Here is a 25,041-nt window from a genome sequence, read left to right on the forward strand (position 1 = left end):
CTGAAGCAAATAGGACCAACAATTCAGGAAGGTCTTGTTCATTTACTGATTTTTAAGCTAGTTTGCCAGCCAGGATTTGAAAAGAAAATAAAGCATTTGGTTCTGTAATTATTTGTGCAACTGCAAATTCAGTCTCTGCTTTCAGCCATCTGCCCTGCAGGCATTACTTTTAGTGCCATTTAGATCATTGGCATAGTGTATGATCCTCTGCATCTTTTTGTGTTTTGTGGCTGATTTGGTGCTGATAATTCTGAATCAAGTATTTGTGTTCGTATTCCTGCCTTTTTTTCCTTATCCTTTTTTTCTCTCTTTTAGGTTTTCTAAGGGGCAGGGGAAGCAGTGCTGCATTCCTGGACAGACATGCTTTTATTTGCTCTGTGAGATTCACTGTGAAACAATTTTATTTATCTGAAGCTTTACATAAAAAAACGCAGTCTTCATTTCTGCAGCAGTTCCTGGTGTCTGTACTTTCCTGGTCGGTTCAGTGGTAACTGATAGGCGCACTGGTAATGGTAAGCTGTTGCCCTCTCTGCTGTATGAACATGGCGTGGGAGAAATACAGGAGCTGCTGCTGTTGGCAGTAGAAGGGCAAGCTAAGACTGAATGTCCTTGGGCTGCTCTTTAATGAAGAGGACAGCCAGACTTCTGCTTGTTTAGATGGCTTGGGAAAGACGTTACTCATTTTACCATAAAGATAGCTGCAGGTTTTACTCTAAATCAGAAGACTGAGCAACTGCTCTGGGATCAGAAAACCTTGATGATTCCTAGCATTAAGTGGAGCCCTCACAGTCTTTCAGAGTAATTTGTTTCTTTTAGAAGTCTTTGATTAGGGTGTGTGTCTGATATAGTAATGTTCTCTCAAGTGGCTTCTAGTGAACTCAACATATGGCATACATGGGGGAACAGACCTTATTTTATGTGGGGGCTTTGCAGGTCGTGGCACTTTATAGAGCTTGCTGGCTTTGCTGGTTAAGAATACATTGAATTTCACTGATTTGAAGAACCTGTGCCATTCCCTCTGGAGCATGACTTCAGCCTGCAGGTCCCTGACCCTGGTAATGAGCTTTCACAGTAGCATTTCAACAGTGCTGCTGGAAAGCTTGTTCCTAATGGCTTAACAGTAACGTTATCCAGAGCAGTTGCGTTTTATTGGAACTACAGAGACCTTATGGAAGTATAGAGATTTTAGAGGAGTGTAATTGGGTGAATATGACAGATGGTATCCAATAAGCCAAGTGCTATCTCTTTGCAGGAATTTTATTTCATATGTTTTTAGGGACTTTTTAATGTGCAAATGGCACATTACACCCATTCTTGCCCTTTTGAGTCAGCCATGCTTTGAAAGATCCCATAATCTGTTTCTCTTGACACAGCAACATACCAGCTTTCTTAACAGCAAGAGTGCTTGGAAAAGATCTGAGTGATCTTGAAGATTAGTCTTGTGTGGTCTATTTTTATTTATTTATTTTATTGTTATCTGGCTTGATCATCCATTATTTCTGAACTGTAGTTGACAATAATGGCAGAAGAAACTCAAGATGAAAATACTTCCTCTGCTTTTCCATTGTTTCTGGTTTAGTGTTGTAAATGGGGGTAGTATTATTTTTAAAAGCAAATTCTTCACCTTTTTATAATGTGAACTGTTTGTTTCAGGAATTTTCCCTAACTTACGTGCATTCATTTTGCTTGTGCAAAGGTCCCTGATTTCACATAGAGGTTTTGGGTGCTACTGTTAGTAATGTATTATCATGAAGCAGCAGAAAGAGAAAATGCAAGGGTGACACTTCTAAACAGCATATGAAAGTTTAGTGGTAGTATGTGTCTGCTTGTTTGCTCAGCAACACTTCTCACTGCAATTAGTGCTGGGCTGCAGAGATGTGATAGATACGATTTTGGACCTCTGTCTTGGTTAAAAAGTTATTAAAATGGAAAATGTTATTTTATGAAGCATTGTCAGGAAGGACAAAAGCATTGCCTCGTTTGTTGGCAGAAACGAAAGAGCTGTTTTACTGTGTTAGACTTTTCCTTTAAAAAAAACACTTAATTAAATCTGTGACTACATGTACCTTGCACATTCTGATTGAAAACGTTTCTTCTTAATTTTTACCCCTGCAATGGCTTACTGAAATGTAAGCAGTTTGCATGTTCAAAGAGTAAAGGTGAAGTACTTGCTGTGAAATGTGTTATTTGAATTAGGCTTTTCCAATTTTACTTAGATCCATGTGGAAATACAGTAGAGTTTCGCAAGATGTTGATTTACAGCATCTTCTGCCTTCATCTCAGAAGTAAGTTATGAAGCTCCATGTAATCATGCAGCTTCATCCTTGAAACCTGCTTGGTCTTGGGTTTCTCTTAAAATGATTTTTAAGGAATACAGATTATGAAGTGCTTAGAATACTAAAATTATTGCTTGTATTTTTGTCTTCTTTATCGCGTGTAGCAGCATAGAAAGCCTGGCTATTTTTTTGTAAATTGAATTTAATGTTGAAACTGTATCTGTAAAATAGATTTGGTATCTTAAAAAGGTGATATGAAAAGTAATACTTCAACAAAAAGGTGATTGTTCATTTAACATATTTCCCTTTAGAAAATAGGAGGTGGGGATATTTGAATCAAACGTCATGTTTAAAACTTTAAAATAATGTTATCAAAATTTAATATTTGAGTCTTTATGGAGCCATGGTGCAGACTGCTAATATGAATCTGTACGCTATATAGCTATAGGCTTGGCTTCTTAAGCCCAACATCCAGTAAGCTCTAATAGGTTGCTTGTGTTGTGTATAGATGGATGGCTCTTCCCTGGATAATTATCTGCAAGGAAATACATACAAGCTCTGACTTGTTAACTGAATTTGGCCTAGACTGTTATTGCAGACCTGAAGCACTGTTTACAATATTATATATAGTGTAAAATTGCTTTTTGTTTTAAATGGCTCAAAGCCATAGCCAAGATGCCAGGTGGGTACATTATACTTGATCAAATAGGAGTAAAAATGAACCTTACTGGATCTTCAGGATACTTCAGCATGCTCAGCAGATTGCTAATATGTATGCATTCTCATCAATAATTCAATTTTCATTAATTATGAAGTTACATTTCTCTATTAAGACTGACTGAGTTTCATGCTGCTGCTGGGATTTTCTAGCATCACATCAAACATGTAGGCAGAATTGTTCTAACAGCTTTGCTCTCCATGAGGTTATTTCCTGTGGTGGTCCTGCGATGTTGCACCTGTAGTTTCCACTGTACTGGGCCTTTAGTTTCTGACCCTCCCAGTTATTTGGACCACTGAGCAACAAAAGCATGGCCAGTTCTGAAACTGGGCAGGGTAGGCTGGGTCCTTGCCAAATGCACAAGTCTCCCAGAGGGAAGAGGAATTGATTTTTGTTATTTTCAAAGACCAGGAAAGGCAAAGGCAGAGCTTCTGCTCCTAGACTTTTGTGTTTTCTGAAAAGTGTAGGTTCTCTGGATTTCAGCTCTTGGACCCTGAAGCATCTGTCAGAGTGCATGAACTGCCAGATGCTGCAGCAAGATCATCTGCTAAATCTTTCTGCAGGGCTTCACTGAAATTTAAGAAAAAGGGTCAGTGGTGGTTACACACTTAGAGTCCAATGCAGGTGTTTCTCAAGGCAGCAAGAGTGAGGGCCTGATGGAATTGGTGAAGAAACGGAGCTTGTTTTATGTATGTATGCATTTCTTAAAACTTTGGTGTCTCTTAATGGCAAATTTGGGAGTCACCCAGTCTCAGGAGAGTTCTTCCATTGAAAATTAGGAAATGTGAAATACTGGCTGCTAATCAGCAACTCTAGGGACCACTGGTTCTGTAGAAAATATTAACAAAGTACAGAGTCTCCAAGTGGAGTGGTCTGCTGTTACAGCAGAAGAATATATAGGCGAAATTGGATCCTCTTTTTATTTGCACTTCCATAACCATTATTTAGGCATCAAGAAAGGACAGAACTGCAGCTTTTCAGTGATACTGGCATCAAGTAACTGATGAAACAGAGTTGGTGGTAATGAGGCCTTTTTTACAGTGGGAAGGATTCAGGAGAGCGGTGCAGCTGGCTGCTGGGAGTAAGGCATTGTTGTACAAGTCAAGTAATCTGGAGAGGGAGGTAATTGTTGAAGTAACTGTGTTCTGCTGAACTTCGGTGTCGGTGAAGAAAGTTGGAGTGCAAGGCTTGTAGTTATTGCATATTTACAACAGGATTGTGGAAAACTACTCAGAACTTTATAAAATACGGAGAGAATGAAGGACCTGGAAGTTCCAGACGAGCTTGTCAGCTGGTTTTCAAGGCATGCTGCTCTTGGTGTCAGCTCTGATTCATATATTCAGAGGCTTTAAAAGCGACGTCTTGCAGTAGAAGGACAATATGGAGAGGTGTTCTAGCATTACAGCATCCATACTTTTTGAATGGAGTTTCATGTTTTTGGTAGTCCTCTGGTGTGTCTGATAGTTGCTTTGCATTCATGGAGTGGTGAATCAATGCAAATCACACCCTTCCTCTTCCTGGTGTTTGCTGTGGTGTCACTGAAATTGCCACCTTTACTATGGTAGGGTTGGGAATAAAGAGACCTGAGGGAGCTATGCTTTTTTACCTGAACCTGAATTTAGCTTGTTGTGGTTTACCAGGGAGTCACAGTTAAGGTTTGGAACCTGACAGAGAGTGTTTGCCTGCTCCCTTGTTCCGTGCAGGGTTTTATGCCAGGATATGGTGTGATGGGAAAGCAGGGTATGTGAGAATCATCCGGTGTGCTTGGACACCTTGGTTGTGAATTATAGCCAGTCTAGCATAATACTGAAAAACATTAAATTCACCTAAAACTAATTACTGAACTTCTGGTTTATGGGAATGTCTGAGAAGTGTGTTTGTAGCTTATTTAATATGTGTGAGGGGAGTAAGCATAGTCTGATTTATAAAGCAGAAGATGAGAGAAGAGATCAGAGTTTTCTCCTTAGCTCAGCAAATGACTGGTGGATTGGAGTTATATTGGCTCTTGACCTTTGGGTATTACAGCTGTATATGCATTGCTGCCCCTGCCGTTCTTGTGGTCTGTATTGGGATCATTACATGGTTTTGGCTTTTTTCAAGCATTGTCTTAAATGAGGAGGATTTGTTCAGGCCATTAAGCCTGCAACTTTATGTTTAGGCATCTTTTACTCAATCATTTGGCCACAGATATCAGTTAGGGTTGTTTTACTTTATAGCAGGCCAGCTAATATGTAATGCAGTTGTAGTGAAGCTCTCTTGAAAAAAAACCCCTGATATTGTTTACAGAGGAGGAATGTGTCTTCTTTTTATAACTTGTTTCTGTAATTTATCAATTGAAGAATGCTTAGTGTAAAGCAGAATATTTTTTGTTACTGTGAGGGTTTATTTCTTTAATTTTTTTGTGGGCTATGAGTAATGCATTACCTCTACAAGAGATTAATTTTGTATCCAGCGTACTTGTACAGAATAGTTTCCTTCTGTGGAATATCAGCCTTTTGTGACATATAACCTGTGTATAAATTTTAAAAGGGTGATGCCACCAGTAATGCTTAATTATAGGTCTTTGATAATGCTGGCATTGGAAAGGTGGTGTTCTGCATGCCTTTATTAGATGTCATACCTAACTGTATTATAATGTTACTGTCTTCTAAAGAGTATATATTAATACATGGGAAGTCACGTTTTTTATGAAATTTCTATTGCAATACAGTTGGGTTGTATGTAGGTCAGAATCCAGGTTCATTTGTCCTGGTTTCTTTTTTTTCTTTTTTTTTTTTCTTTCTTTTTGATTGTTAAGAGCGATTATAAAAAAAGGAGAGCTAATCTTTTACAAAAATATGTTGTAAGAGAAAATGAATTCTACTTGTAAGAGGCTGGTTTTTTTGTTCTATAGCACTGTTTTCCTTGTAGATGACATATTACAGTTTAAAAGATTTCATTATCTGTAGTCATTGTTTAACCATAATGTTCTTACAATAGAGACCTTTGTTCTCCAGAAAAAATAAAACGTAGTCAGTAATTTGATAAAGTACTTCACAAAAATAATTTTCTGATTTCAATGCCATTAGTTTTTAACTTCTAATTAATGAAAATGATTGCATGCACAGGAGCTAATCTTTCAGCTAGCAACAATTAGCAGAAAGAAATATGGCAGTGAGCAATACTGTTTGTCTTGCCAGTCTCTAAAAGTTGGAGTGCATGGCAATGAGCGTGACTTTTCAGATATTTAGGAATAAATTCTGGTTTTCAGTGTGTGAAAGATTAGACAGTTAATTTTCCTAACGTAATTTTAAATACTGCTGAGTGGCTAAGCAGCTCTTTTACACTCACTTTTTATATGTTTTATATGCAAATTTTCAATCAAACCCCATTGCTGTGTATGTTGACATTTTGCATTCGAAGATAGAGAAGAAAACAAGCTGTAGACTGGATTTTGCATTTCTTTGTGAACTGGCTGAATAATACATATATTTTTGTTGACGTTTATGTGAACCACAATTTTTCAGTTTTTCATGCAGTGCATTTAATACTCTTGTGCCAACTTTTGCAGGTTAGGGCAGGCAAACTTCTATGGAACATAGCGGGAGTTCTATATGTATAACTTCTGCAACAGTTTCTTCCAGTGACTGCTGTTAAGTGGTGTTTTGAGTGATAAATTTGTTCCAATTAATTATTCTTTGTCTTTGCAGTGTTCTGGATGATGAGGGGAGCAGCCTGCGTCAGCAGAAGCTTGACAGGCAGGTAAGATTTTGGAGGGAGCCTTCTTGCTCTCTGAAGTCTAGATCTTGGCATAACAAAATCACTGACACATGTATCTGGTAATTGATAGAAAATTGCATCCTTTGATTAGGGAATGCAAAAGAGAGATCTGTGAAGGTTACAGCTTGCTTAGAAGTCTAACTTCCATTAAAATTTTAGTTAGTGACTGTGGTTTGAGTGATAACTCACTTGCTTTGCCTTGGACTTGTTTTAAGCTGATTTACACAGTTTTTATTACTCCTTTGATGGACCAGAAAGGACAGGTGGTTCTGCCAGACATGCCAGCCAACAGAGGTTTACCACAGTGTTTTTAGTTGTTTGGCGTTTTTTGTTGTTTTGTTGTTGTTGTTGTTGTTCCATCGATTTAGCCGTTGTGGTTGTAAAATACTTGTTACTGTATTCCAACATGACTTGTACAAGAAAAAGTGATTCAGAATCTCTTCCATGAAACCTTAGGGAACGCTGCCACCATGTTCTAATGGGGTTTGAGGTTTCCACTTTTCCTTTGATTTTTCTGTGGTCCCCTTTTCACAAGACTTTGTTATGTTTATAGTTAAACTTCGTGAGTTTAATTTTATGTTTTTCTATAAATTTCTTTTCCCATTGTTTTATCAGCTTGCATGTCTAGCAGCATCTCATTTTCAAATTCAAATACTTTTAATTTATGATGTAATCCTGTACTAGATTCGGATTGCTTTGAAGTCATGTTGAGGTGTTTCACACAATTTATGGAGATGAGAGTCCACTCTCCATTTTTATTCTTCAGTTTTAGTGCATCTGTTTTCCAGAAGCACAAAATCACTGTACAGGAGGAGGGAAATGGTAAAGTAATGGATAAATAAAATTAACAGTTTAGTTGCTTGAAGTTGTGGAAGAGGGATCAAAGAGAGAGATGCCTATGGTGTCATTGGATGCTGAAGGTTTTGGTTTTCAGCAGGTCTAGCTGAGAAATTCAAGTGTTTAATTAAAGTTCATCTTGTATAGTTGTTAAATTAGGTTAATGTCGAGCATTATCGCTTGATTCTATTTTGCAGATTACCTGCTTTTAATTTACAGAAACTTAAATTGGCATCTCTGCCTGATGCCCTTGCTTACCCTCCCATTGCTTCACAGCCAGTACTCACACTGTTTTCCCAACGGTTATTTCCAAGCAAGCTCTGACAGCTGGTAGACTGCTTAGAAAGATCTATTCTAATTATTTGCTGTTTTCAGCAGAAGATGTTTTAGCAGTGAGCTGGTTGTGGTTTTTTGGAAAGATTTCATATAACCTGATATCCCAATATCCCACTTGCCAACTGTTGCCACTGGAAAATTGGAGAAGGTATAAAGATATCCATTGTGTTTCTTCATAGGTTGCTACTGTTTGGAGTCCAGTAACGGATGCTTTTCTTTGTATTTTCCTCAGCGAGCACTGCTAGAACAGAAGCAGAAAAAAAAGCGCCAGGACCCATTAATGGTTCAGTCCAATGTGGACAGTCGCCCAAGAACGCGCAGAATGAAACATTCGGAAGAACAAGCACCGTTGGTTGAATCGTATCTTAACAGCAACAGCAGCATCATATATCATGGTATACGAATATTATCTCTTGCATATATGTTTACTGCAAGTCATAGTATGATGCTCTTCTTGTTGAATTTATGCTAACGGGAGCAAAGGTGTTTTTTTCTGGATTTTTTTTTAGTAGATAATTAATATCCTTCACTTGTGTTTGGGGATAAAAACATCAGAACTTGCAATGCAAGCCTAACAGGAGGGAGCAAGGTAAATAGCTGCCATCTGCCATTTCACTGCTGTGGGGAAGAGAGAGTGGCTTGTCCCTGTTGCCATGAATATTTAAGTGTCTTCAGTCTTGGTTTCTCCTGAAGTAAAGCTTATGTGTTCCACTCTGTGTATTCCTCTGCACGTAAATTTGCTTAAGCCTACACAGTGTTAGTGATAAATTTGAAACTTGTTAACTAATTTCAGCTAAGTTTGAATATAATAATTTCAAAGATACTGTGTTTCTGCAAGGTTCATTAAAATAGGTGGGTAGGTAGAGAAGAACATTTCAAGCTTGTACAATATAGCCTGTGCTTTCTTATTAAAGATTAGAGAATCCAGAAGGGACAGAGACACTTCAGGTCTCACAGCCATAGGGGAAAAAAAATTAATGCTGTTTCATTTATTGTTAGACTTCAAAGAATTTAATCATCAGACATAAATCCTAAGGAAACCAGTAGTTATTTAGTTCTGTGCTCACATGGGCCATGCTTGTTGGCCCCTAATGAGGGTAATGCATACTTTTCCTCAGGATTTCCTAGAGGGAGCTTGGGTAACCCTTGTTCAACGTTTTATCTCTTGTAGATCTCATTTCAGGTTGCTAACACATGCAAGAGCTAGAACAGTAATTTTTAAACTTTCTTGTTCTGCAGATTGTTGGGTTTGAGTCATAAGGGATTCATAAGCCTCAATAGCAAAAGTCTTCCTTCCCTCAGTAGTGATGAGTATGTGGAACGAGCTGAAATCTACTGGTACTGGGAATGCAGTTGGCTCTTTTCAGGTTGGGAGTGCTACTAGGTGGCAGAGTACTTAAGGTTTAATGTCTAAAACCCAAAACCTAAGAAGCCTTTGTGAATCTACCTCTGGAAAAAAACACCAAACTAACCAGTATCCTGCTCTTAAACAAACAAACGAAGACTTAATGCATCATTCAGTTCAGAACTCTATCAAGTATACTGCACATGCTATACCATTTCATTTTCAGTTGGTGGTCACGTCTTTCAACAAGGAGACGGCAGGTATTCACTAGACTAACTGATCACGCTGCGAGAAGTGCAGGTTTCAGGGTCTCTACCCCTGGTTTGCAACTGGTGAAACTTTTTGGTGTGGTTACACCTACAGGATTTATTTTTAGAAACTGGAAATTGCATTGATTAAATGTTAAGGTTTCATTAATAATGGACCTTTTTAATCTTGCTTCTGCAAGCAGATAGGCTATCATAAGTGATTTCAAATGGAGAATTATTTTTTCTCTTACTATTATTTTAATTATGTTTTTTGAATAAATATTAAAAGCATTAGTAATATTTCTCTCTCTTTAGTGTCTATTTCTTAGGGCCTGGGAAGAAGATTTTAAAGAGGAAACTAAATTTCTTTCTAGTCTGACCTAAGAATTTAATTTAATGCAGAATTTTTGTTTTGTTTCTTTACTTTTTAATCGGAGAAAACAGAAAATTTCTCTTTCCTCTTTCACTCAGTAGCTTATTGAAGGTACAAGAACTGCTTTAAGAAATAGTGTCTTATGGTACAGAGGTGCCGTCATATGCTAAAGCTTCTGTATTGTCAGTTGAACAAAGTTTTAATTTTCAGAGATCAGAGAAACAGACATTATTGTCCCATAAATGGTAGCAAATCTCATATCTGCACTAATTTTGCAACAGTTTGCACCAGAGTGGACTTTCGGATTGAAGTGAGGTTAACTGTGCTCTTAAGGTAAAAGTGACCCTTCCTGTAATATTCAGACCACACCATTTACTGGAATACTTACTAATTTATTTTCCTTAAATCAGTTTGTTCTAAATTTGTCTCTCAAACCCTTTCAATATTTCACAAGGTTTCAGAGAAGCAAAAAAAATATACTAATGTTTCTCATATTCACTCTGGGGTTTGTTAATCCCTGGGGACAGCTGTCCTTGAAATAAACCGTGCAGTTAGCAAAAGCTGATTTAGAAGAATTGAATTACCTAGCAAAGTGTTTGATTGCCTTGTAAAATCCTTTGTTAGGAACAGTGCTTTTGAAAATATTGTAAGAACTCCAGAAGCGTCCTTTTTTGGTGTGGTCTTCTCTGGGAATGTGCTTAGTGTCTTCGGTTACACTGTTTGCATGGTACATAGTTCAGTTTTGATGGCCATTTTCAACTATGGTATTCAGCTTCAGGGTTGGCACTTTTTTCCCCTTCAATGAAAACATTTGTATGTGGCAGCGTCGGATGCATGAGACAGCTGGGCTGTTTCTAAAGAACTATTTTGCGCTTTTCCGTTCATTTGTTTCTGTTATGGGCATGCTGATTTTAAGTTAAGAATGACTCTTTGATGGGAGTTGACGGTCTGCTGAATGAACTACATTGCTTGGATGAGCATGTTTGTGAAATCAATTCCTGTACTGCAAATGCTACAAAAAGAACACTTATTTCCACCTATCCTCTTCTACTCTCTTTTTTTAGCTTGTACTAATTCTGTGTAGCACAAAAGTACTTGTTGATTTCAACAAATAATTGGATGCCTGTGTGGAGATATCTCTATGGTATTTTGGGCAAAGTAGGTCAGAGATAACATCTCAGCAATTCTGAGATATTAGGCTTTCTGCATTGGGAAATTTTCTTTCATACGCTGCCATAGCTTATTCTGATGCAGTTGTATGTGCTGCAGTGGTTCCCTGATGGGCAACTCGTCTCTGGAATAAAAATGCATTTCATTCCTGAATAATTATCAGTGTGGAGTAGAAAGTCAGTCACTTTTGTTCTGATATAGAACATTGGCCTGGTGAGCTGTTTGTAGGTAGATACAGTGGAACAGCATATTTTGCTAGTTAAGCTGATCATAAGTTTTTCCATATAAAGGAGCCCTTGGCTGCTTTTGAACCTCTGCAGGGAGTTGCTACTAGCCCTCTGGCTGCACATGTATTTTGCTTCATCTAGTTTGGAGCCAAGGGGAAATGCAAATAAATCTAAGATGTGATAGGATGGAGGGATGTTAATTAAGGGCTGTGACTGAGCTCAGCTGGGGCAGCTCACAAAGGGGATAATATAGATGCGGCTTTTCCTACACTTGAATTGCTTGGGATTGAAGATGCCAGGGCCAGTTCAATTCAGTATGAAACAGAGCAGGTACAGGGCTTTTTGAGTTTCTTTTTTGTTAGTTTAATAAATAGCAAGATGATTCTGCTGAAAGAGTGTGTCCACAGAGCAGAGAGGATTATTGCCAGGATCACTGATTTTTTCTTGGATACCTTCAAAGCAGAGGGATGACACATTGATAAGGTGCAATGGTATCTCTGTTCCCTGCTAACCGTTACTAGCAATTCCTCTTAGGTGTTGTGAGACAAAAAAGATGGGAGATGGGTGCTCTTTCACTGAGCAAGTGGCTCTGCAGAATTTACCAGGGTGCAAGTCTGCAGCCAGCATATTTCTTCTCAGTTCCTGCCCATATTTTACCTACAGTTTTCAGATCCTGTAGCTTGGGAACGATTTGTACATAGTATATCTTTTTAAAACCTATTGGGTTTTGGCATAATGCTTAATTAACTAATAACCACAGAAGTATTTGAGTTATCTGTGGGAACTGACAGAAATTAATTTGAGCAGTCCAACTTGAGATAAAGTGAACCCTTGGCACTCTGGTCCAATGGTGGTCAGTTTGAGCTGGAGTGTTAGCCAGTGGTAGTGCAGTGCTTGCCTGTCAGCATCTGTACATCAGGTAGGACCAAGCGTGCAGGAAATTGCTTTTGTTACTTGGAAAGGATTATAGAGATCTATTTCATGGGAACAGAACCTCTTGTTTTACAATCTGCACATCTAGGAACATAGGCGTACGAATAGGAGAAACAGTTTCATGGCAGCATTTCTAGACAAGTCCGGGACAAAGCTGAGTATATGGAAGTAACAAAAAATCTTCGTGTAAAATGGATGCACTGTCTTCTTTTTTTTTTTTCCCTCTTTTTCCTTTCTCTGCTCTGAAATGAAGGTATGAATGTGGTTTGGGATCACATTTCCAGGTTAGAGCCTAAATTATCCAGGCCATTTCAAGCAATAGGTATCCTTCCATTCACTTCCATGATCTTTGGCTCCAGTTGTTATTATTACAAATAATGCCCCTCGCAGTACCAAATACAACTTCATTGCTGTTTCATCATTATAAATAGCAAAATAAGAATAACAATATTTTGTATTGCGGTTAAGTTTACATTGTATATAAAAGACAACAGTCATTTATTCACTGGAATAAATTTAATCCCTCTGTGTAGAAGAGATCACTTACAAATTTGTCTTCTCTTTCTTGTGCTCTTGCCTATTTTTGATTCAATGTCCTTCGTAAGGACATACTGCTTCCTGTTTGTTTGAAGTTCTTATTAAATTTCACTTGCCATTCTGTAATGCCTCACAGTCACATCTGCTGGTTTGTTTTCATGTATATCTCTACACCACTTATTTTGTGAAGTTTGTTGAAAACCTGAACAAACATTTTAGCCTGATATGACATTGCAGAATTCTGCTGTGAGTACAGTTCTTTTCAGTCTGGGTTGCAAATACATACTGAGCATTCCTGGAGCCAAGTAGCATGCAGAGATACTAGTTACTGCAAGAATTTAATTATGTTATTTAATTACATTTAATGCAAATGATAAAAGCTCATTTTTACAGAGAAAAGTAATTGTATTTCTGTGAAAATGGTGGATTTCCATTGGGGAGCGATTTTTATTTTCACAGCGCTGAGGAAGGCAGAGATTTGAATGAGTGCCAGATCTGCTTTCATTAATATTACCATACTTTGTTGCAGCTGTGCCTTTTTTTTTTTTTTTTAAAGACTTGAAATTAAAAATGTTTTCAATTAGATACTCTCACAGTAATTTTCATGGCAACTTCCAATTTAGAAATTTAGATTAACCATGTGTGAAAAGGCAAAATTACTTTCTTACTTTCTTTCTTTGACATTTGGCAGTGCATCTAGATGCAATGGTTGTGTGGTGTGTTGAACACACTTTTGATGACAAGTCATAGGTCTGGATTGTTAAATTTGATGTGTCGTTCTGCTCCTTTACTGTGAATGATGAGAGAGTTGTCTGATGAGTACCAAGCTGTCAACTTTATAAGGTGACATCAGTTAACCATTCCTTTAAAAACCCATATATTTGCGTATTCATCAAAACAGTGTTTTGCCATTCCTGTTTTCCACTGATCTTGTAATGAGATGGTATTAGTTTATTTTTTGTAGATAGCAAGGAATTTTCTGTGCTCAAGACTATTAATACTGAGATCAGGCAGCACTCCCAAGTACCATGCAGGCAAAACACTTAATTTCCAATAAGCATATATTCTGTGATCTCCCTTTCAGCCGCAGTCTCTTCACCTTCATCCTTTAAAACACCTTTTTGATTTATCCGCAGTCCTTACTGCACTAGTACATTTCCAAAATAAACAAACTCACCCAGCAGCAAGGACCAGAGAGCAGCGGGTAGCAGGTGGTTTACAGGTCTTTTTGTGGTTGTTGGTACTGAAGGACTTGAGAAGGAAGTTTAGAGGCAATTGCTTAAAAATTGCTTGAAAAATTCCCTTCTCTTTGCTTTAAATTTCCACTTGAAGTACGTTTACTTTTAGTTGCTACTAGACAACTAGCTGTTATTTTCTGCCTTTGACAATCTCTGTGCCAGGGAGCACCACCCTACAGGCTTTCAGCGTGGTGGGCAGAGCCAGCCGCTGCTAACAGGGTTCTCAGTGGTCCCAGGCACAAGGGATGAACTGGGGCCAGGGCCCTCCAGAGTGGAGAGGAGATGGGGCCAGGAGGCAAGGCTGCAGTGTACATATGAGGGGCCCCTGGAGCCGATGAGCTACCTACGGCGTAGCAGGAGAGGCAGCTGGGAAGCGGCACACAGCCCGGCTGGCAGCAGAGCCCAGCTGGGCAGAAAGGGAGCCATATCCCATGGGCAGGGTGCAGGTAGAGGCCCCCAGGGAGGCTCCTTAGGGCAATTAAAGCCTACTGGTGCCCTCAGGGCCCCAACACACAACGTAATTCTGTAGTTTCTTTTTGTCCTTCATCTTCCTGGCAAAGCTTTTTTGTGGACAATTTCAGCTTTCCTTACTAGTTGTCTGCTTTCCCAAAGAGTCCAAAATTTGCTATTAAGCCTCCATTCTACATGCTTTCTCCTCTTTCCCCCTCTCCAGTGTCAGATATGGGAGGTTTATGAAGAATCTTTTCTTTAATTCCTTTCTTTGTTCTTTCTGAGGAAATCTTACAGCAGTGAGCTTTTAGTAACGTCCTTAGGCAGCACCAGGCTCTCGTGCATGCTTGTTCCTTTTTTCTCAGCTCATTCATGTTCACTTTCACTTACGAGTATTTTAGCCTTTATAAAATCACCCTGGTCAACACATCAGTGTTATACGTAAACTGCAAGGAGCCATAGGGAGTTTATAGGCAATGTAAGCTTTTGGGCATCTGGAATCTGTTACTAGCTGCAGGGGTAATACCTTTGATTATAACCATTTTAAAGCAGAAATCAAATCTCTGCGTGTGATTAAATAGTAACTAACATGCCTAATTCAGGCCCTTGTATTTAACTAATTGTCTATATAAAACTAATGAAAAAATTCCATTGCATTGTAAAATACAGTGGGTTTTCCCATCTTCAGAGTATTTCTGATCGAATCCAGTCTCTTTGAGGTGATTGTAGAAATGCTAGACCAGTTGAGAATCTAAGTTGATGAAATAAAGTAATAATGAACAACAGCCCAAATAAGCAACACGATTCACTAAGGCTAGAACTTTGCAAAGTAAAATAGCAAGCCATTCTTACAGTGAAACACAAGACCATCTTAGGCAACTGTAAGAAAAGGACAACCAATTTGCGTTGGTTTGTTAAGGTATACTCTGACTGAACTGTAGTTTATCTTTCTTTGCGTGATACTGATTCCGGATTTTACTTTCACAGTTGAGAGGACATTGGTAAATATAATGAATATTTGCCTTACACAGTTGAGCCAATTATTTGTCTCGCATCCCTCATCATATGATTCAGCCTCTTTCTACTGAAGGTGTTTTCCAGACAGACTGCACAAATTTTTAATGCATCCATTTAAAATGATAATTTTTTTGTGATTTTTCACTCAGTTCATTCTTCACATAGTGTACTGATCAAAAAACTTTTTTTTTTTAGCACATGGCACTTTTATGTGATAGAGATTGGTAAGTTACGATTCATAGATATTTTTTTTCTTTCTTCCTCTTAAGTTCATGAGAGTGTGCAAGCACTCATATCAAGAAAATGGTCATGCAAATGGAAAAAAACTCCTGAATTTTCATTGCATGCTACTTTGAAACTAATTTCCTGTGTGAACTTCTCATGAAGGCCAGATGGAAAAACACGCTTTTCATTTTCATTCACTCATAGAAATATGTATGGGTAACTATCTTTCACTATTTTTTTCAATTCTGTGTTTGTCTGCATCATAGAGTATTCACTTACTTATAAATTGCATCCTTTTGTTTGATTGTGTTGTAGCTTTATCCCTGTAACATGCAGTGTTTTCCCACATAGAACTGGTTCATGGGAGAGACTTCTTTTTCCTGCTTTTAGTAGTCAGCCCACTGGTGATGCAAGGCAAAGCCAGGACACTGCCCTTCTCTGCTTTGGTGCAAGTCCTTCTACACTCACCTCATACTGTGTTAATACCTTTTTTTCTTTTCAGCCCAGATCCTGAATTAATATTGCAATCTGTGCTCTTTTCTGTATCCTCCAAAGTATTTTTTTCTAATACTGTATCGAGGTTAGTAGTCAGTACTTGATTTCATGAACATTGATGAATAACACTAAAATTAAAATCATGTCATTGCTTTGTCTGAGAGCTTGCCATTTATCTCAGAACTACTTCTTACAATTTATGAGTCCAAATGAGAACGAAACATCAGATCTGAGAGTCCAGCATTATTTGCTGTTTGGAATTCTGTCTCAACACAACATATGCTTCTCCATTTTTGTCTTGTCTAAATATGAATTCTAGTACAAACAGATTATTCTAATGGAAAAGGAAAATCTGTAGAGCTTTTTTAAGTGAAGATTTTAATAATTTGGGGTTGGGCATACAAAGTATCAGGCTAGATTTTCAAAGGTGGTTTGTTTAAGGCAGGGATCAGTAGGGATTTTAAAAGTTGCCTAAATCTTCTTTGTACTGAAATTAATGCATTTTTTGAGTGAAAGTCTGTGAAACGCTATCCCTGTATAGCTGCATTTAAGGTTCTTTATTTATTTATCCTGTGGTACTGCCTACCTTTCTTTTAAACTTTTTAATGTCCAACTAAGGACATAATCATATTGTCATATCAGTCAATATTATCTAGGGAGGCCAGTTTATCTCATTTTCCTTATTCAGGCTTTCTTGCAGGGAACTGTGAATTGTTTTATGGGGCTGTCTAGAGCCTGTGGAGAATGCAGGTTAGAGTTTGCTTCAAGGTGTTCCTAACCTGCTGAGAAGGGAAATTCTTGTCAGACTGTTCCTTAGTGATCCAAAGATGTAGTAAAGGGCAGAGGAGAAGACATTTAATCTGCTGATAAAGTGGTTGGGGATAAACATTGCTTCTACGAATTGCTTCATCTCTGCAAAGACAGACTAGGAATGCTGGTTCACTGAGTTCAAAGCTCCACACACTAATGACCAGCTGCCAGGTGAGTGCAGAGAGTATTGGAAATGTTGGCTCTTACAACTCTCCAGGGTAAGAGAAGGCACTGGAAACAGAAAACAGTGTTTTTTACTTAGCTCCACATGTAAACCTGTTGGACCCACTGAGCAAAGCTGGCAGGCTTCAGAAGGTGGCCCATTGCCCACTCCTCTGCAAGGATCAAAGTATTGACTGGCCCTGGGCAGCACTTACCTGGCGGGTATTTGGTGGGGGTCAGCACTTCTGGGCAGGGGAGACCAGTGCTTACCCTGTGCTTAAATGCAAATATGTAGCCAAGTCCCCTGGATCTCTGTACTGTCCTGAACTGAATTTGTACAGTCAGTAGCAAAGCTACATAACTTCTTTGATATCTGCAGTCACAAGAGAAAACAGTGGATGAGCTTCAGCTGAGTTCTGCTGTTTGCTGAATAGTTAATAACTAAGATGATTTTGTGGTGGAGTTGGTATTTTGCGATTAGGTTTGGATTTATTTTAGAGGTAGTGGTTTAAATGTAATGGTAAAACTTGGGAAAGCATCTGTAATTAGAAGCAGGAAATCCTGTGCCAATTCCTTCATGAACCCAGCTGCAGTATCTGCATGCTTCTGGGTTAAATCTTATTTTGCAGCCTCCATTACTTATGTCTGAAAGTCCTGTTTACCATAGACAACAGTGATGGTATATGCTCAAAATAGCTACTGGACTGAAATCTTCTTCTCTGCCTTATAAAGCAATGGAAATATTTCTTTCTCTGTCCTTTAGAGCTCCATCACTGTACTTATAATTAGGTATCTCTTGCTGAAAGTTATGCGACAAAAGTAATTCAAAAAGCTTCAGGCTTTTACGTGTTAATTCAAAGGATGGCTGACAAGATAGTGAAGTAAGTCTTCAACTTTTCAATTAACAATGTCAGAATGTTTCATCCTTTGCTGATTAATCATTGCTTTGGACCAAGTAAATGATGCTTCATCTGAGTGAATGAATATGGTCATTTTTTAAATGATTTCAAGAACTGTCTGGTCATTTAATATAGGTCATTTGTAAAGTACTGAATTTAATTATAATGTGGATTATAATCTTTAAAACAATTAAAAGAACATACTCCAGTTTTTAAAGAGAGACCGAGCCACAGATACAGGATAGATTGCTGGGTTGGCAAATCATACCTATTTAGAGACTGTGGAGTTAGGACTGTTTGGTTTTCTGCTTAGTCTGAGGCTGCCACGCCTGTGGAAGTAAGACCCGGTGTACTGTCTTTTATGTGCCATTTTCCCTGGTGCCCTGTGCACTCATGCCTTTGGTTACGTCTTACTCACATCCAGTGCTCCTTTACACTCAGCAAAAGAACTGCAGTCTTGTGATTAGTGATTGATAAAGACAGGAATGAGGGGTCAGGCGGTGACCAGCTGTTTCTTTGGGCTTATAGTCACTCCTCTACTAAATCAGTGTATATTCTCTATAAACCTTGAACTGTTCCTCTACGTAATGAGAAAAGGAGCATGTGTTTGAGTTTCTCAGATGCTCATTGTGCTGTGAATGCAATGCTATTCATAACAGATTGCTGTGCTGAGGAGCGTAACTGTAGGTTTGTAAACTACAGTCTTCACAGACATGGTTAAACCCGTCATCTTACTCCTTTAGAGAATCTCCTTGGTGTTTCTACTCCTATTCATGCGCATGAAGGATTTGGTAAACAAGAAAGTTGCCTCACAGACCAGAAGCCTGGGGAGGACTTCCATCTTCAAAGAGAGATAACTGGCAGTCCACACATCGTTGACCATCTTTTGGTCTTTGGGGGTTTATGAAGTTTGTCAGGATATTTAAAAATTAATTTTATGGGTGGCCAGTTCTCTCCAGTAAGGTCTCTTAATGGACTCTTTTTATCCTTTTAAAGAAAGCATTTTAGTTTGGGGAAAAAGGAAGTGATGGTGGGAGGCCCCAGGTGCCAGGGTGATACTCCTCTGAGGTAAACCACAGTCACCACGTGAAGCCAGTGGGGCTTAGCAATTAACTGTGACCAGCAGCTGGCACCAAAATCCCTCAGTGCCCACCTACAGGTTGTTTTGTTTGGGGTGTGAAGTTTGATGATTGCTTTATGTATTTCACAAAGGTAATTGGTTTTATGCCTTTGTAAACTCAATATTATTTCACTTCAAGGCTTTGCCTGGCCAGAATAAAGATTGACCTCAAAGTGTGTCATGCTTTTAGAAAATTGTAAAGCCCCTTTTTACTTTGAAAACAACTAGCATTGCATGAATTATGCTGACATTCAAAGTTTATGCCATGCATATTATGTTGAGACTTCTAAAGAATTAATTTGTGTATGTTACAAAGTAGGAGGAGTTTTTAATTTCTGCTTGTGTACAGTTTCAACATAAAATGCACGGCCATTCTCCTTGTCATACTGTGTTATGTAGAGTTGTGCAAGATGTGTTCTGAAAATAACCTTCCGATGATTCCTTGTTTACAGGGTTAGGATGTAGCTTTAAGCATAGGCACTACACAAAGTCTAAATAAAATTTTTCTGCCTTCTTGCTGCCACTGCTGATGATCAGTCTGGCAGAACTTTACCATGAGCAAAAGTGCTTCCTAGAATAGCTCACCAACACATTAATATTCTGGTGTCACTTTTGGCCTGAAAGTTCGGAGCTGATATATTATTGGAAGGAGGCAAAAGTTCAGAAATACATCCCAACTAAACTAATACTTCCAGGTTTTTACTGTAGCTGTGTAAATTCTGTTTTATTTGACTTTCCTCTCTGCATGAATTGTCTGAAATACCAAAAAAACTCTGCTATGTCTGCTTACCCTTTTATGCCTTCACAGTGTTCTCAATTCAATCTCTCCTCTCTTTCTGTTTCTCTCTTCTTTCTCTCCGTTTTTGTTTTTGGTGGGGTACCCTGAATCTCTCAAGCAGTGCAGGAGGCCGAACAGGAAGATGTAAAAGTGGTAGTGGATGCCCAAGCTCCGAAACCAACTAAAAAAACCAAGGCAGCAGCTGCGAGTTGTCAGACTGGCAGCACCAGAAAAGAGAAAAAAGGGAAACACAAAGGTTAGCTGCATGCGGCTAAATGCCAGATGTTGAATTGACTGCAAAATACCTCTTTGTTTTTTTGTTTATTTGAATTTCTGAAAATCGCCTAAAAGTAATTTCTTGAAATTTGTATGAGATTGGAAAATGTGAGTGACTTGGTCTTGTCTCGACATGTACAGCCTGGGGGTGAAGGAGGGCTAAAATTTGTAAACTGAGTCTTTTCCAAAGGAGAGTGTTCGAATTGCAGAGGAGGACAAAGGTACTGGTGGAAAGATGCTGGTGTTTTCCTGCAGCGTTACAGAAATGAGACCCATTTTACACCACTGTGGGATGTTAGGCTATCTTCATGTAATGTAATTTGGAGAAACAGTCTTAAATTGCATTCATTTCTGTCCAGACTCTTACTGAGCTTTAAATGATACAAATTGGAGGTTAAGTGGGCATTTAGAAAATCATTTCAACAAAACTGGGAGAACATCCTCAAAGGGGTTCTTCAAGTTGTTACTTCAGTGTTACTCTGTCCCACTTGGCTGACACACGGGAAGCGTTTGTATGGAAAATTTTCAGCAGTGGCTTTGGGTAAGATTAGGTAGACAAAAAAATATACTACTGATAATGACAAAAGGGTAGGTAAAAATGACATTGCCATTATTACATTTACCATTTGAGCTACTTCGACTAGATGGAAGAAGTAACGAGCTACTTTAGAAGTATTAAAATTTTGTATATGTGTGTGTGTATACATGCACACTCACAGAAAGAGAGAGGGTTTGTACAACATACAGTTTCTTTTTAGCTGATATCAAATGACTAATGAAATAAATACCTTTCCAATAATTTGCAGTTCTTGGATAAAGCCACTGTAATACTGTCCTGCCTGGACTGTACTGTATTCTTGTGTGTCCAGCAGTCTCTCCATTATTGCTTAAGTAAGAAAACTGTCTAGCCTTGACGAGTCTATTTAAAGATAGCAGTGACTAATAAGGGTAATTACTGAGGTCAAGAGTATTGGGGCTTATCTGTAAGGATTTTGCAGGCCTTGAGCCTACCTTATCAAAATCCTTTACACATCCTTTACATACTGCAGCTTAATTCTTGAGATCTGACTCTCCAGCGTCTCTTACGTCTGTGGTCCTTCTGGCTGCAAAGAAAGCCCTAGGTTAGATAGGCTTTAGAGTCTGGCCCCGAGGTGAAGACTTCATTCATGTATTTGAAAGAAAGATGGTGTGTCAATACTTAGCCTTAATAAGTAAAAGTCAAAGCTGAAATTAACTGAATATAAACATTGTTGGCCAAATGAGTGAAGAGGAAGCTAATGTTTCTCAATTTAATGTAAAAATGATGCCACTCCAGCATAGGAATACAGATGCCAAATTTTATTTTGAATTACCTCTTGCTGAAGAGCAAAAATTCGTTTACTAGTTTAAAAGAAAGCCTGTCTTAGGCATTCTTTTGAATGAGCATTGTGTGGGGGTAGTACTTAAATAATAGTTACTGCATAACCGTGAGGCTCTGTTTCATCTCATGTAGTGCCCGTTTTGCCTTTATGGGCTGTCTGTATCTGTACTGTGCTCAGAACTTGAGATACTGTGCTGGTCAATTACAGCACGTTTGGTTTGAGAAATTTGCACTGTGTAACAGCAAACATGCGTACACGTTCACATGTCTTCTAGGTAGTTTTCTGATGAGCGCCTGGCTGAAATACTCTGTGAACAAAATTCTAGCTGCAGGCTAGTGAGGCACCTAGCAAGAAGCAGTCCTTGTTGGAGTGTGTGATTGCAGGGCTGTTCTGCAGACACTGCTCACATGCATGCTGAGGGCTGCCCTTGCTGGGTGGCTCTCTGAGAACTTGCTTGCTAGGTGTAGGCAGTGTGTGCTTACTGTGAAGGAATTGCACAGGTTTTTATTATTTCATAGCAGGAAACACCTCGTATTTTTCTCATATGCGATTAATATTTTTATTCATTTTCTGAAAAATTCCCCAGACAGGCAAATGTTGGCATATTTTAATAGAAGCAAGTTGTGTCAGTAAAAGTAATGTCACTTTATGTAGACTGAGAACTTTGGCATGCTGATACTGCTCTATGTGTTGGAAACTAGTATTGTCAGCTGTAGAAACCTCTGCTTCTGCTGCAATTCTTAGTGCTCATCCTGCTATGCTATGTGTAGTCTTCCCTGGCCTTCAGCATTTGCCCATCAATTGCATCTTACGTACTTTTCCATGAAGTGGAGGTGCTGCTCATCACACATTATGAGTGTCTCCTCTCCTGGAGTTTATGCTAATGATTAATAACAAATCAGAAGCAATATCCCTGTCACTTAAAGCATGTTCAGAGCATACACGTAGTCCCTTCTCATCCAGCTCATCTACTTTTTTCCAGATACTGGTATTTAACTGTTCCTTCATGTATAGTTTCACCCTTGGAATCATACCTAGTTTACCTTTGATAATATTGTAAATGTGGAGGGTTTGCAGGGGATTGTAACTGGATTTCCAGTCTTGCATCCTTATTGAAGCTGCAAAATATTTTGTTATTGGATAAAAAAGTAAAACTGAATGCAACTTTAAAATTCCAGAGGTATTTTACTGATCAATCCACTAGAGACATAGCTAAGTTGTGTTACTTAAGAATGAAGAAAATGGAAGTGGTTGCAGAACCCTGAGTGGAGCTTATGTCAATTTTTCAGTTACTTCTAAGAGTGAATGTGAGTTTTAAGAAAAGATTTTATAATAATATTGAATGGTTTTGCTAATAACTTAAGATCTAACCAATGAAAATGGATGAAGGGTAAATGGTTTTATACCGTTTTGTGACACAAGAGATTTTGTGTGAGGAAGTTCATTGGTAATTTGACCAAATCTTGGCAGGTTTAGGTTCTGCTTTCAGCTTTTCAATTGCTTCAGGTTTTGTCTCCACTCTGACTACTGACTGTAACCTTTGTATGTCCTGTAAACCAGCGGGGTGAATGCACTTTACATGCTAAAATAGCATTTTCAAGGTTTCTGTTAGTATTTAGCTATAGTGAGCATCACCTCTGTAAGCATAGCCAAGCTCTCTGTGCTTTAAGAAAAAAACCTTTAGACCAGATCCTGTGAATAATAAGCTAATTCAGAGAAAAAAATAAATTGAATTATACATGAATTGCTCTTGAAGCTGTAGTATAATGATTGTACTCTGGTCTTAGATGTGTGCTGCTTTTTTAAGTGGCTCCAAGAATGACGAAACTATGATCAGAACAATGTTCTAAAGACAAACACAAGGGAAATACTAGGTTTAATGAGGTTATGCTGACATAAGGCAAGAAAAGGAATGTGGCTAATTGCTCACGTAGCACTGCTTGTGCTTCTCAAGGTAGGGGTCAGCATGTTTTGTGGTTCTGTGATGGCTAGTGTGTGGTATTTAGCAATTTTTTTTCAAAATCTGTGATTATTTCTTGCATTACATTCTTAATGGTGGTATCCAGTATATCCTGTGCCTATTTTTAAAAAGAAACATCATTTTGTGAGGCAGTAAGAAAATGCAGTAAACTGATAACATTTTGTATTAGCTTAGCTCATTAAACTGGTATTTTTGAAAGTTCTCCCAGTTTATTGTTTGACATGATATATTCAATATTGGAAAAAACCCCAAAATGCAACAAATGAATTTTGTTTGTTGAAAAAAGGGTTGTCCTTCCAGGGAAGACAGTGGATCAAATTCTGATTTGATTTGTGATGCTAGTAAGGCGTGATGAAGGATATTACTGAAATTAGTGTACAGTGTTGCTAGATAGTTCCACAGAAAAATAATGCAAACAAGTGAACATAGTTGCAGCAGGAACCTATGAAAAGTATGCACCCTACATAGTGTTAAAAATACAAAACCAGAGCATCTTTAGATATCAAATACCTTGATGATTCTTTGAAAAAGTATCACAGGTACATAGTGGTGTGGGTTTTTGTGTTTGGTTGGATGTCCCCCCCCCAGGGTTGTGAAGAAATCAATAAATATACTGGATAAAGTGCTTTTTTGGCTATGTGCAATGAATGGGGCAAAGCCAAACAGGAACATAAAACCACAACCTTTAAAAAAGCCCCAGAAGACCATGCAAAGCAAGGAGTTAATTCAAAGTGAAATCTAATATGAGAATTCAGGAATCATTCTGTGAAAAGTTGATGTTGTTGTTTCTTTGTCTATTTCTGAGTGTTTTTCCTAGCAATCTTGCACTTCTGGCATGTAAGTACATTCTAGGAGAACCCTGCTCTGAACTGCACTGGTTCACTCGCTGCCGTGGGCTATATAAATGAAGATTTTTGTCACTGAAACAAGGAATATGGATGTGTTTAAATGGTCAAATAATACCTTCCCAGCAATTTTTCTTTTATGTTGTACGTTTAAAGTCTATAGCATGTTGAGTATTCCCTGCTGTCCTTATGAGAGTCAGAAAGCAAATGAGCTGCTCTGAGACACAGCGCTTTTTCTGCCAGGATGGCTATTTCACGTTTTGATTTGGTTTGCTGCTTCTGTGTTTCTTTTCTCCCTTTCACGCCTGTCTGTCTGTTTTGATTTGTGCATCCTGTCCCATTTTTATATGTAACAAGCAACTGCATTAATGCTGGCTGACTTAAGAAAGCAGCACCATTTGTTGGATAAGAAGCATCATTTCTCACTGTAACACTTCCTTTCTGACAAGGGGAGGGAAGTTCATGTGGAGTAGATTTATCTCAGCTTCTTTGTGCATTAAAGAGAAAGGGTAGGAGGAACAATAAGTGAGTTTCCACCAAGAAAAGTCCTGTTATTTCTAGATCTGAGAACCCTTTCAGGCTGTGCTTTGGCAACACGTGAACTAGATTGTGAAGAATTCATTCT

At 38.4% G+C, this 25,041-nt stretch overlaps 1 protein-coding gene across 1 annotated transcript in view; it reads left to right on the forward strand.

Annotated features, from left to right (window-relative positions):
* The window catches only part of TUB (TUB bipartite transcription factor), a 75,736-nt gene that overhangs the window by 24,260 nt on the left and 26,435 nt on the right, over positions 1-25,041 (forward strand). Inside the window, 3 exon segments of the mRNA XM_037402031.1 lie at positions 6,684-6,735; positions 8,159-8,321; positions 20,075-20,209. Coding sequence (XP_037257928.1) covers positions 6,684-6,735; positions 8,159-8,321; positions 20,075-20,209 — 350 coding nt within the window.

The sequence above is a fragment of the Falco rusticolus genome, chromosome 10 (assembly GCF_015220075.1).
Source record: "Falco rusticolus isolate bFalRus1 chromosome 10, bFalRus1.pri, whole genome shotgun sequence".
Taxonomy (NCBI): Eukaryota; Metazoa; Chordata; class Aves; order Falconiformes; family Falconidae; genus Falco; species Falco rusticolus.